General features: G+C 29.2%; 1 protein-coding gene across 5 annotated transcripts in view; it reads right to left on the bottom strand.

The window, feature by feature from the left end:
* Positions 1-1,387: 1,387 nt before the first annotated feature.
* The window catches only part of BRWD3 (bromodomain and WD repeat-containing protein), a 153,525-nt gene continuing 140,081 nt past the window's right edge, over positions 1,388-14,831 (bottom strand). For all 5 annotated transcript variants that reach the window (XM_075371709.1, XM_075371708.1, XM_075371710.1 and 2 more), the window contains 2 exons: positions 12,572-12,763; positions 1,388-2,709 (listed from right to left, as the gene is read on the bottom strand). In XM_075371709.1, coding sequence (XP_075227824.1) covers positions 2,027-2,709; positions 12,572-12,763 — 875 coding nt within the window. In that variant the 3' untranslated portion in view covers positions 1,388-2,026. The remainder of the gene's footprint in view (positions 2,710-12,571; positions 12,764-14,831) is intronic.

The raw sequence follows: 14,831 nt of genomic DNA, 5'->3' as shown, positions 1-14,831 counted from the left end.
TGTTTATAAAAAATAAAATCAAATTAAATAGAGTGATTCAGGAGGAAGGACAAATAATTTGGGAACAGATTCTAGAGCTTGAAATAAGGGAAAAAGTTCATACAAACATATTTCTGAAAGTGCTTTTTTAGAGTTATGGTTAGTGAAAATTTTCAGCCATTATATAAGGGTGAAGTTAAAGGGTTCTTATGTTGTTGACCTGAAAAATAGAATAAAACAGGTTCCAGAACTGTATTTCTCATAGTTTTCATGATATCCAATGTAAAAACAGAGACGAAGAAGAAGTTTTTTTTTTAGACTGAAATCACAATAACTTTGTTAAACAATTAATAAATGTGTAAATTTTATTATCAAAACCTTTAGAGAATTTAATTATGAGAAAACTGAGTATAAATGCTATGAAAAATAAAAAAAACAAATTCACATTTTATTATTAAAAACCAAAACAGAACAAAACTCAACAGAAAAATGTTATAAATTTGTAAAAGTTCAAAAAAGGTAAACATGTGATGAACTGATTTCTTGCATTCTCAATGCTGCTGCCCTCATCAAGCAATGTAAAGATATCATTAGTTTGGGGACAGTAAACGTAAGGAAAAAAGCTGGCATCTATATCAACGGTGGAATTTTCAAACATTTATTGTAAATTAATACAGTATAAATTGTAGCGAGTATTTTTTAAAATTAAATGAAGTAATTTAATTTTTCAAAGGCCTGAATTTATTGCACTAAAAACAGCTATTTTTAATTTTTACAAATTCTTAACATTTTTTTGTTGAGTTTTATTTTTAATAATCTTTTTTTTTTATTTTTCATGCTTTAATATGTAAATTTCTCAGAATTAAATTTTCTAAGTTTTGAGAGTAAAATTACGCATCAAACCAAAAAAAAAATTGTTTCTTCACAAAATTTTTATCTTTTACATTGGATATCATGAATACTGTAAGAGATACAATTCTGGGACTCACTTATTCAATATTTCAGGTCAAACAACATAAGAAACCATCAAGTTTATCCCCTTATATAATGCTTTTTTCCGTTCGACCTCATTTCACTGGGGTAATTTAAGTCGGGTTGAAATTTTTCACAAGTAATAATTTGATGGCAAATAATTTGATGTTTGTACAAATGTTTTCCTTATTTGAAGCTCTAGAATCAGTTCCCAAATTATCTGCCTTTCCTCAATCACTCTGTATCGCTAAAAACTAAATGTATATATGACAAACCTACCTTAAAAATAAAAGCTGAGTAAACAGTTTTTTCTGTGAAAAATCAAAAAGGATATAAACATGATATCAATAAATTTGGAAAAAAGACATTCTAGAGCTGACCTGTTAAACTAACCCAAACTAGTCAGATACGAGGAATTAAAATAAAAAATTCAATATACTAAGACAGCCCGAAACTATATTCAACAATAAAATATTTATTTTATTTTTCAAAATACAAAAATGTTTTATTCATATTTGGGAGGAAAGATTGATGGATTTTAAAACTAAAAAGTATACAGAAAACAATATGTACATAATTAATAGTTAAAATGAGAACTTTCATTTTAATAATGAGGTTCTAATATCAGTTCCAAAAAAATAATAAAATAAATAAAAATAAAACATGAGATTATAATTAATTACATCACTAACAAACACAATAGTAATATTATAAAAATAAAACTAAAATAATTTAATAGTCTTCATGATTTACAACACTATACAAGTGTTAGTGAATAATAGCTATATTTTTATATATACATGATCGGTATATATACACAACTAAATATACAAAACCAACTTTGGTACAGAATAACAAATAATAATCATTATAAAAGTAATAATAGTATTAATTATATTTAAAAATAAAAAAAACAATAACAGTAACAATAATACTACTGACTGATAAAATACACTGTATATCTGTTTATGACCCTCTCTAATCGCTTTTAATATCTGATAAATTCTTTAAAAAAACTAAAAAAAAAAGAAAAAAAGAACTAATCAATAAAAAACTCATCATTAAACATTCAAATTTAATCCCTGAGAAACGCACGAACTCTAGGTGATAATTTCCTTATTCTTCCACGACTACTTACACTATATTGTGGAGGACGTTCACTATCATCAGATGAAATAGAAAACCCTTCACTATCATTTTCATCTTTTAAAGGTCTATGTTGTCTTTTACTTCTTCTTAATTTAATATTACCGTCACTAAAAGTGTCATTATTACGTCTTCTACCCGCTCTCAATCTATCACTAGTATCATAATAACTATAATTATCCGATTCTGATGATGATCTTTTCCTTCGTTTCCTTCCACGAATTAAACCACTACTACTACTAGCACCGCCGGCATAACGTCTTCTACTATTATTACCACTAGCACCGATCGCCCTACTTTTGTTATCCATATCCCTAGTCTTAACATCTCTATTTTTATTCATTTTTACATTTGTTTTAAATTCAACATCACTGTCATCATTGTCCTCATCATCATCATCATCATCATCATCATCACTATTTTCATCTTTATCGTCATCTTCTTCTTCCTCTATCTCTTCGATATCATCTTCATGTTCGTTTTGCCTGAAGTTTCCATTTTCATTTTCATCATCATCATCATCATCAAAGTCATCTTCATCATCCTCTTCCTCATTATAAACTACTTTTTTATGCACTCGTGTAACTCTGTAAGTAGGAAATCCATTTGTGGCTGAAAAAAAACAATACAATTAGTATGATCGGTTTAACACAGAAGAAAAAACAATTAAAATATTTATTTTATTCATCTTCGTATGAATGTCCCATATGAACTGTATTTATTTTTAAGTTCTTAAAAATTACAAAGTTTATCTGAATAATTCTTTTATCAGTATATTTATTGAAATTTGAGATTTTGGGAGTTTTTTGTCCAGATATCACTCCATTAGTAGATAAGGTGGTAATGTTTAAACAGGAGCGTTGTATTTTACAATTTTTAATTAGCAAGTGACTGAACAAATAAATCACTTTCTGCAAAATGCTCCCATTAATGAAGTTATAAAATCAATCAAATCAATTTCTTACCGTGATATCAGCTATTAGTGGAGTACATTTATAACTTGGAACCTGAGTATTCTAAATGAATTTAAGTAAAAACTGTTGGATAGTGTTTTTTATACATAATACTAAAATGTTTACCTAATAATTTTTTGCGCTTTTTGTTTTTTAATTATTTAAACAAATAATGACCAATTATTTAAGATATACCGCTTATTTATGATTATAAAATGTATTTTTCTGTTTTAAAAGTTGAATTTCATTAAAGACAACCTTTTTATATCATATTACTAACATCTTGGGTATAAAGCAAAGACCTTTGAAGGGAATCGGAGAAGGGGAGACAAACAAAATCTGGAGTTGGCAGCTGTTACAACCAAATCATAGAATAGTTCAGTTTCAGTTATACTAGTGAAGTATATGAACACGTGGTTGTTGTTCTGCTTATAAAAAAAAATAAATTGCATAAGAATTAAAAATAATTATATATGCATTTACATTGATATATATATATATATATATATATATATATACACTGATTACAATAACAATAGTTAGAACATTATTACTGTGTCCAAATAATGAATATATTTAAAGTTTTTAAACACAAAGGTTTGTATATAACTTTTTTTTGTAAATAATGAAACTTCTTAGCAGCCAGTTTTATACTATGTGTATGCATGCAATTCGTATTCATTAATTTCTGCAGATTTTCATTAAGGATGAATGAAGCTAATGCCAACGATTATTGTGAAGCTGATAATTGCTTCACATGTGAAAAATTGGGAACTGGTTCTGGAGAAAATACAGATTTGGGAGAAATAATAAAAATTACAAGAGGATTACCTAGTCATCTGAATAAGGCATCTACAGAATAAGGAAATTATGTCTTAATTAAAACATTTTAAATAACACAATTTGTTTTTGTACATGCACTATGTCGTCAAAGATATGTTAACAAAAAATATATCGAATCTTTTTTAAAAGAAAGGATCAAAAGGAATTAATTTATACTCCAAAAAAGAAAAAAAAACTGAATAATTCATGATCAGTGGCTTTTGAATAGAAAAATAATTGTTTTATTTGCGGAAAAGAAGCTGACAAAATAAAAGAAAAAAAGCAGTGAAATGTGATGAAGAAAACTTATAATTGTAAACCATTTAGACTTTTTAAAGAATACAGGTGTATAATGGACTTAGTAGCTGTTGAAGGCAAATATCACACAGATTGCCGCACTTCATTACAAAGTTCCACAAAAAAAAGGTGATCATGATAAAAAAAGTCCATTCTCAAATTTTTCAAGTTGCTGCAGCAACGGAAGAAATTTATAAATTCTCTGAAGAAATTGATTTTCTTCAAAAGTATTTTAACACAGCATATTCCATTGTAAAAACAATAAAGACAAGATTAATGAATCATTATGGCGACATACTATTTACCATCAACATGCTGACGCCACAAATGCAAGAACTAAAACGGATAATAAAGATGTTATCACATTAGAAGAATCTTTCGAGCAACACACTCCCTTTCCTGATACTCCGTTTATTTTATCTATTGCTACAGGGATTGTCGGCAATGAAAATGTCAATTGTTTTGATGCTTTTGAAGAAGGTATGAAAAATAATGAAAACACCAATAGACTAAATTTTAACCGGCTAAAATTATCAAGGAAAGACAAAGTAACTTCTTTATTGACCGCTAAAAGCAAAATTAAAGTTGTTGATGAGATTATTCCAATCTATCATTTATTGCTTTTTCAATGCATTTGTATGTTAAAAAATACACAGACTAACTTCAAAATTACATGTCTTTTGAACTAGCACCTTATCCTCTAGCTCTGTTCAAAGATGTGACATATGAAAAACTCAGAAATCTATGTTTTATGAATTATTTCCAGAATTATCAGTAAATATAAAAATACATAAATTATAATTCTGCTTACCAACCAATGTATAATTAATTAATATGTTCTAGGGCTTTTGTAAATTATTTTTCCATCTTCAGGTACATTTGATAAACTTATATATATAAGTATTCACATATTAATTTGACATAGATTAAAATAAAATTTCCATAAATATAACAATCGATCATCAAGATATTTATGTAGGAAAAATCTATGTATTGTTACAAAATGAGACTTTTAATACATCTCAACATAATCCCCACCAATATTAACACTTCAACCGATGATGAACTAGTTTTTTTATACCTGATGCAAAGAAGTCTTTGTCTTGTTTGAGCCACTCTCCCACAAATTCTTTGACCTCCTCAATATTGCTGAACTTTTTTCCATGTAATGCCTCCTTGAGTGGGCCAAACAAATGAAAATCCAAGGGAGCCAAATCTGGACTGCGAGAGGATGTGGTTGTTATCTCCCAACCCATTTTTCCAATGGTTTTTTGTCAGCTGGGCGGTATGAGGGCAAGTATTGTCATGTAGCACTATCACGCCTTTTCTTTAACATCCGTGATTTTTTCTCTCATTGCTGGCTTTACTTTTTTCATCAACATGTCTGAGTAGTAGACGCTGTTTATTATATGCTGATTTTCCAAATAATCACAAAAGACGACATCTTGGGCAAAGACGGTCAACATGACTTTTCCCATTGATGCTTGGATTCTCAATTTCTTTTGGACAGGTGAGTTGGTGTGCTTCCAATCCGTGCTTTGTCGTTTGGACTCTGGTTCAAAATACTGAACCCGAGTTTCATCACACGTTAAAAATCTTGTTTAGAAAAGGGTAACCTTCTTCTCTTTCATAGCGTTCTTTCAAGTCTATACATACTCTGAGTCTTGTTTCCTTATGTTGTTGCATTAACTCTTTCGGGACCCACCTTGCACTTGTTTTGCTGTACTTGAGCTGGTTACTGATAATGTTATGAACTGTGCCGACATTTACTGCGACTGTTTTTACTACATGTTCAACTGTAATACGTGTCAGTCTTCACGAATAACGTTGTCAATGCGGGTTTCAAGCAAAGGAGTTCACGCTTCAACTCGCTGGCCAGGACATTGCTCGTCAGTCACCGAGGTTTGACCGTTTATAAAAATTTCTGTGGTTCATACCACTTTCACCGTACTGTAAAATCATTTAAGAAAAGATTTTAGACGGTTTTCACCTTCAGAAAGCAAAAAACAGATCACTGAACATTGTTCAACTAATGTGGAAACTTGTCAGCAGTTCTCAGCTCATCCCAATGATGCCAACCTAAAGTCATGAAAGTACAAAACTCCTCCTACAAACTGTTTCATTTCTACATCAATTTGTCTCTTTAATTTTTTATTCCCCATATATACAAGTTTATCAGATGTTCCTGAAGATGGAAAAACAACTTATGAAAGCACTAGAAGATAATAATTAATTACAATAGTTTGTAACCATAATTATAATTTATATATTTTTATATTATATGTACGAGCCATGCTAAATAAAATTATCAGTATATGTTAATGAACGTACATAACTTTACTTATGTAATTAATGAAGGAATGCTTTTGTATTGCTGCAAGTGACAAATGGAAGAAAAGTTTGGAACCACATGTGATCATAATATTAGGCATATAAAAAATAACTTAAAAACAGGAAATGACATTTTACCAGAAACATAGAGATATGTACGAGAAAATGATGCCTTAAAGCCTGTTACTATGAATTAAGCACCAGCTCCTGAAAATTTACTAAAAATGCTTTTTGCATGTGTAAAAAAGGATGTGGAGCAGCTTGTGGATGTAGAAAAAGCAGTTTGTATTGCAGGGTTGCATGTTTAGAATGCAAACAGGAACAGCTGTTTAAATCTCTCATCTATAGTTCACTTAAGAGAGAGTAAAGATGACAATCAAATAAATTAAAATTATTACATTTATGTATTTAATATTGTAAAAACAATAAATATAAGTAGGTTAAACTATAATAAAATTTCTCTCAGTGTACAATTTAAAAAAAACATAATTTCCTTGATTTTCATATTAACCAACTTTTAAGGTAACAAATATAATGCTAAACATTAGTCGAATATATTTTTATTTGTATTTTTTTTTTTGTTTTTAAGATAAAATAATTATTCTACATTATTTTGCATACTTACTAAAAAAAATCTAAAACAAAGTCAACTAAACACAGCCACACTCAATTTTTTTCATAGTTTGCAACAAATTTTATTGTAACTAAAAACCGCAATTTTTTAATAGGTAATCTTTTTTCTAATGGGTCTTAGGAACATATTCCATACACTTTTGTTACAATCCAATCAGAATACCTGGGTTCTGAGATTTTTCACTTTTTTAAGTCTTACGGCACTCCACTATATGACATCATGATTTTTGTTAAAGGGAGTTTGTATTCTAAAAAGGAGATATAGTAAGTAAAATTTTAATAATATTATATATTTACTTAAAATTAAAGTTGCATCTGTAAACAATTGATAAAATGCATTCCATTTTCATGTTATTTTTACATTCCATACAAAACTAAGGCAAAAGCTTCAAAAGCATTTATATTTTGATTTGTATCTGGTTTACTTTTTGTATCGAATGACACTGAACCCTGTTCGATGAAACTTGAAGTATAAATTTATTTTAACTAGACTCAACAAAATAGAATGTAAATATGTAAATATCTATATCGGTGATGTTAATAATTGTTTTTTAAAATATAAATTCATGTGAAACAAAATCGGTCAATGTTGTAATAAAATGCGAGCGAATCATTTAATGTAAAAGAATTTGCATTACTTTATGCTCCCTGTCATATGCACTGTCGACAGGTAATTATAAAGTCATATCCACACATTTATGCCTGCTATTGACATTTGTAGATACATGAAATTGTAAACACCTAACAAATAAAACCAAAAAATTATATCAAGAGGCCACTTTAGGATAAAATAAAATTTAGATTTTAAAACTGGAAAAAAAATTAAGCACAATTGGGTTAAAATCACATCTGATCCTATTCATTCTTTCAAAGAATATTTTAGTCATAGATTTTAAATTTGATCTTCACATTATTACATATGATTTTCACTGACTTACTAACCCTAAATTTGGCACAAAGATTGAATTTAAATTACTGAAAAAAAAAAATCTTTTACTCTATAATGCATTATTGTTATTAATTAAAAAGTTTTTTTAAAATGTTATTAAGATTTATTTAGAATGCGAGAACATAAAAAAATTGTTTACAAAAAAAAAATCCCTTTCAGCACGCCAGAAGACGGAGGTAGATTTCACTAGTACTAAGTAGGGGATAACAAAGATTTCCACCTTAAAGTTAAGAAAAATTCAAATTTACTCAATACGACAATGGTTGTATGTAAAAAAGAGTTTCACATGTTTAGTATACGACAAGCCCCATCTTCTTACAATTGCAGCAACATTTTGGTCATCCCTTGCCGTAAGGGTTGGTCATATTAAAAATTGTTTCAGACAAAAGTTTTAGGTAATGTTTAGAGGACTAATGACCACTTTAAAACTGATTCAATACTGTGCCTGTAAGAGAATGATTTTTTTTTTTGTCTTCAAAACCCCATTTTTTCCACTCCCTGGACCAATTGTTGGTGATATCAAAAACCTTTATTAAGATAAGTTTTAGGTCCTTATCCAAAGAATAGTATGAATGAATTTGATATTTTTCATAATAATAAAGTTATAACAATATTTAGTTTTTTCGAAAAAAACCCTCCCCCATTTCCACTCCAATGGTTCAATTTTGCCCATTAACAAACTCGACTGAGATTATGGGTCATTATATTTTATGTATGAATTTAAATCTGATTGGTGCAAAATTAAGGCAGTTTATCGTGTCCACAAGAAAGTGAAATATATATATATATATATATAAACTTTTGAACTGACAGTGATTTTGGGGTCTGCGGGATGTGAAATGCGAAGATGTCAAAATTTTCCAGAAGTCTAATCATGGAACCCATTACAATAGGTAGCTTTCTTATGAAATCTACCTAAAAATGAAAAGAAAATATATCTGCAACTTGATAAAAATTAAAAAAGGAATCTAAAATGTACAATTTTTATTGTATTAATATAATTAATACAGAGTGATTTTTTAGTCCTGTTACCCAATTGTTAATGTCTGGTAATTTTTTTCTAAGAAAGGGAAATTTTGTTTTGTGAAATGAAGTTGGTAGCGCTACTCAACTGGTATAGATACCGGCAGTGTAAGTTGATTCTCCTTGAGCTGTATAAACTTTTGTGCCATTTCCAGCCGTGTTACGAACAGAATGTCTTTTACCATAGAACGAGTTTTCATTCTTGAACAATATTTTGCTACGAAATATACGCAAGTGTAAAAGATCATTTCAAATTAAATTTGTTGGTGTTTAAATTTTTTCTGGCAGAGGCGCCAGAAAAAATTGCAATTTCTAGGCTAGCAAACTGATTTTGAGAGACAGGTAGGTGTTTGCGACAGAAAACGTAGCGGTCGACCGACTCGCTTGACAGATGACATTTTAGAAAATGTGAAAACAAGATTGCTCAATTCTCCACGGAAAAGTTTACAAAAACTTTCCACGCAAGTTGGTTTGTCATATTTGAGTGTTCAGAAAGCCGCTAAAAAATTAAAATTGTATTCGTATCGCGTACGATTGGTCCAAGAGCTTCAGCCTCCAGATTTAAACAAGCGATTGCAATATTGCCGTTGGCTTAGGTCTCTCGTAAATGATAACGGAATCAAATTTTTAAACACAGTGTTCTTTAGTGATGAAGCTTGGATCCATCTCGATGGTTATGTGATCAGTCAAAACTGTTGAATTTGGGCGGTTGAAAATCCTAACGCTTTACAAGACAAATCTTTGCATCCTGAAAAAATTGGTGCGTGGTGTGCGATATCTCGTCATCGTATAGTAGGACCCATATTCTTCGAACAGACAGTAAATGGTGAAGTATAAAGGAATATTGTGCGCCAATTTGTGTCCCTCCTGGAACCTCAAGAACGGTATTGCTGGTTTTAGCAGGACGGCGCTACATGCCACACGTCTCGAGAAATTTTCTGCAAAAGTTCTTTGATGATCGAATAATAAGCTAGGGCTTATGGCCTCCAAGGTCCCCAGACCTCACATTTCCTGACTACTAAATTTCCCTTTCTTAAATTAATTTAAAATTGGGTAACAGGACTAAAAAATCACTCTGTATAATATTTAACTTTAGAATGAAAATTAAAATGACATAAGGCTCTATTATATCATTATATTACATTATTTAAAAACAGTTTTTCTCTTTTTGTTTAACCTCTGAGACCACCATTAGGTATTGCTTCAAAGGATGTGATGAACGATTTCTAGCATGTGAAAATGCCATGCCTGACTGGGATTCGAAGCCAGGACCTCTGGATGAAAGGCCAAGACGCTACCACTCGTGCCATGGAGGCCAGCATTATTTAACAACCTAATATTAAGCAATGATGACAATAAAAAAGTCTTTGAATCGCCTAAATAGAAAAAGGTAATTTTCACTTAAAATATGTTTTCCACACAACCTGTCAAGGTTGTGTGGAAAAAATATATGATCAGTAATTTCTAATTGTACGATGAATGCAATAAATATAAACGCAAAACACGTTTACAGACTACATGGAATTATATAAAAAAAGTTTTGGTTAATCATCTCTATATTAGTTGGTGGTTTCCATCAAAACCACTTACACGACTGAGTAACAAAAAAACTTTTTCATGTCATGACATTATATCAATATATCATCATATTATGGAATCATAGCAGTTATAATTAAAAAATGTTTATTTTAGCCAGGGTAAGAAAAAGTATTTATGATATCAAAAAAAAAGAAAATTTTTGTAGATGCAATAGAGTTATGTCAATAAAACAGTTCTACTAAAAGGGTCATTCAATAATTTGAAACACACAGGTGTAGAAAAATTACTGTTTATTCACCTCTACTGATAATGAAACTAACGATACTTTTCAACATAATTTCTGATTACATTTAGGCACTTGTCCTATCTTTCTGTGAGCTTTCTATTCTAGTAATAAAAAACCTTTCACCTCTGAATCTCTCTCTTTTTTTTCCTGTTTAGCCTCCGGTAACTACCGTTTAGATAATACTTCAGAGAATGAATGAGGATGATATGTATGAGTGTAAATGAAGTGTAGTCTTGTACATTCTCAGTTCGACTATTCCTGAGATGTGTGGTTAATTGAAACCCAACCACCAAAGAACACCGGTATCCACGATCTAGTATTCAAATCCGTGTAAAAATAACTGGCTTTACTAGGACTTGAACGCTGGAACTCTCGGCTTCCAAATCAGCTGATTTGGGAAGACGCGTTCACGACTAGACAAACTCGGTGGTTTCACCTCTGAATCTGAGCCATTCTTATGCCACATCTTTGCCCTGCTCATCACTGAAGTCAGCATCACATGAAAACTCTTTGAGAAGATCAAACCAAAAAAAACTCGCACTGCGAAATCAAGACTGTAAGTGAATCTAGCAACACTTCTCATCCTGACTTTTGAACAGTTTCATGTGTCATTGGCAACATGAGGCAAGGGTTACAATGTTTTGAGAGAATCAAAACATTTCCTAATTATTATAGATCTCAATTTATCTTTTAGTTGTCAAAATAGTACTCGCTAGTGATTGCATGTTATCTTACCAAACAGACTATATATAAACTTGACCTTTGTACATGGAAACATCATTTTATCTTACCGGCTGACATGTAGTTTTGAACCTATTCCTGGTGGGAGATTCAAATATTTTTATTCCATATTGATGCTATTTTTTTGCAAAGGTGGATCCCTTTGCAAAAAAATAGCATCCACCTGTCTTCAGCTACAATAAAAATCAGTAACATTTTTTCTGTTCGATTCACTCGTAAAAAGCTGCACAATAAATTTTTTTACCATATTGTTTTAATACCCAGAAGTGAATTTTGATTGGTTTTACACCTTCAGAAAAAAGAAATCTTATCATAGCATATAATTCTTTCACAGTACAGGTTTCAAAAACAGTATATTTAATCTAAAGAGGTTACAATAACGAAAATTCTATTTAACAGCTGAGTTTTTCTATGTCAGAAGTGTTGACTTTATAATTAAGACAGATTCAGTTTATTCTCAGTTTATTTATGTTATCATTTGTCTCTTCACTGAAATACTTCCGTAGTGTATTATAGCAATCTCAGATTATACAAAGAAGATGAATGAATTACTACTTCCAGAAGAAAACAAAAATCTACAAATGCAAAATAAAAATTAAATTGACCAAAATTTTATAATAATAAATTGAGATAACTTTAAAAAGTAATTTTTTATGCATTAAATATTAGGAAAGAATAGACCTGTAATAAAACTTTTGCGACAAATTTACTAACATTTAAATTTTTTTTTGTACCCATTAAGAATTACAAAATAGTAATTTTTGGTAATAAATTTACAATGTAATTTAAAACAGATGAGTTGTACAACAATAAACAGAATCTGAAATGCATCAATATGAGTTTCCATCCACCAAAAGATGTTTAAATGCAAACTTTATAATAAAGCAGTAACATACTTACTATCATTTTTTAATTTTGTCCCTTTAGTATCATTATTAATATTTCTTTTACGTCTAACTCTAACCGATACTGCTTTATCTTCTTCATAATCATCTTCATCAGAATTATTCTGTTCGCTTGCACTGGTCGTCAAAGAACGTTCATTGTCATAATTCACGATCTTCTTGATAGGGCGAGTCCTCATACTGCTTGCTAAAAAACATAATATTCAGTTTAAAAAATTAAAATATTTCTAAATTATAAATTAAAATTCTACTAACATAACACAAAAGTGATATGATAAAACATAGGAACGATATAAAATGGTTTTTGGCACATTTAAATCATACCTTTTTTCCTTTATTATTAGACATTTTTAATTATCAGTTCTAATCATTAAAATATGTAATGTGGTTTTTTTACATTCTCCAATGTATAAATAATTGTATTAAACTACTCATGCTTTTTTCAGGTTAGATTTTGATGTGCCAGTAAACTAATTTCAATAATCAAAGTTAACAAAATATTTGAGACTTTGCTAATAATAGATAAAAATTGATAATTTCTTATCACTAAAGTGCACGTGCAACTTTTAATTCTAATTCTTATAATTATGTTAAACAAGGTCAACAGTGCGATCACCAAGCGTGCATTTATTAGTTTTTATTGTTTTTTTATTATTATTATTATACAATTAATTTATTTACATTAAAATATTACATGTACAATATTTTTGACAGGATACATTTAAATTTGTTACATATAAACTTTAATACCAAGAGAAAAATATTTCATTTACACATATACACATAAATATACATGTAAATTTTGAAAGTGATAATTATTAAACTTATCGCGTGACACACCTGTCTTGATAGCTGCTTAATTGCAACCAATTTTAATTCAGTTAACTATAAGTTTTAATTTATGACAAAGATAAAATGTTGCCTGAGATTTTATTTTAATAACTTATGATGAATCAGTGGATTTCAAATGCACTTTTTATGTAAATCTGTTAAGTTGGATCAAGCTTGCTGTTAATTTGATGTCTGTAATTTTTTTGATGGTACTTATTTACAATTTTACAAATATATTTATATATATATATATATATATATATAAATCTAAATATTTTCAAAAGTATAAATTTATGAGAAGGCATGAATTCCTAAATACTATGCTTTATTTTATTAAACATATAAGCATTATGCTGTCTGTGTCTAATTTCTTAATGCATGTTCTATTGTACTATTTAAAAAAAAAATTCTGATAAAAGGTGGGAGGAGTAAAACCTGAGGAATTAGTGTTAGTGATTGTGTGGTTGATGAATATATTTAAGAAATTTTTATGCTATTTAGAATTGCTGCTATTTTTCGTAATCGCTCAAGTTCTTCTTAAACTGGTTAAAAACCAAACTATACAACTTGAACACAGTTTTTCAAATCAGTTAATAAATCTACCAAATAACCTACATAACAAAGAATTTAATGTGCTTTTTTTTAATTCTAGAACCGGCTTTACAATAATTTTTTTTTCAGATTATATATCCAGCAGATATCACTTACATAAAGACTGTTTAAAATGTACATCACTTATAGCAAATAAAATGAACTGAACAAGCAAAATAATTAGATTATATGGTATGCAAGCAAATAATCAAGTAAAATTTAATTTATATAAAACTGGATCAACTATAATTAGGTTTAGCTGATATTTTTTTATAATTTCTTTTCAATCAGTTTATTATTTAAACTAATAGAAAGCAGTATAATAATATAATGTTCATTCACTGTTATGTAGAATGAACATTATAACTGTACTCTTATTCAGGTAATATTTTTTTGTCTGATGCCATCCTATTTTCATTAAAACAAGTGTTTAGTGTATTAAGTTACTCAATTAAAAAATTCATTATTACCTAAATCAGCTTATTTATATGATATGAAAAGTTAAATGGTATATCAGGGGATTCAAAAAGGACTTCACAACTTTAAAAGCATGTAAAAATTTATTTCGATCACTTTACAGATTTGGTTGAGGTCTTTTTCATAGCAAAACACATCAAATTTTGACTTGCATAGTTAATTAGTACCGAATTCGGCCACCAGCACTGTTACAAGTAATGTTTAAAATTAATAGATTTACTGGTGTGGAATGTGCTCACTATGTGTTTTGGTTTCATAATTGGCAGTCAGCAACTGCAGTTCAATGTAATTTTCATAAAGAGTTTGGTAGGGAGCCTTCTAGTAGCCATACAATTTACTCTTTACCTGTTGCTGAG

This window comes from Lycorma delicatula, chromosome 7, assembly GCF_047948215.1.
Source record: "Lycorma delicatula isolate Av1 chromosome 7, ASM4794821v1, whole genome shotgun sequence".
Classification (NCBI taxonomy): Eukaryota; Metazoa; Arthropoda; class Insecta; order Hemiptera; family Fulgoridae; genus Lycorma; species Lycorma delicatula.
This window is presented reverse-complemented; position numbering and strand designations above follow the sequence as displayed.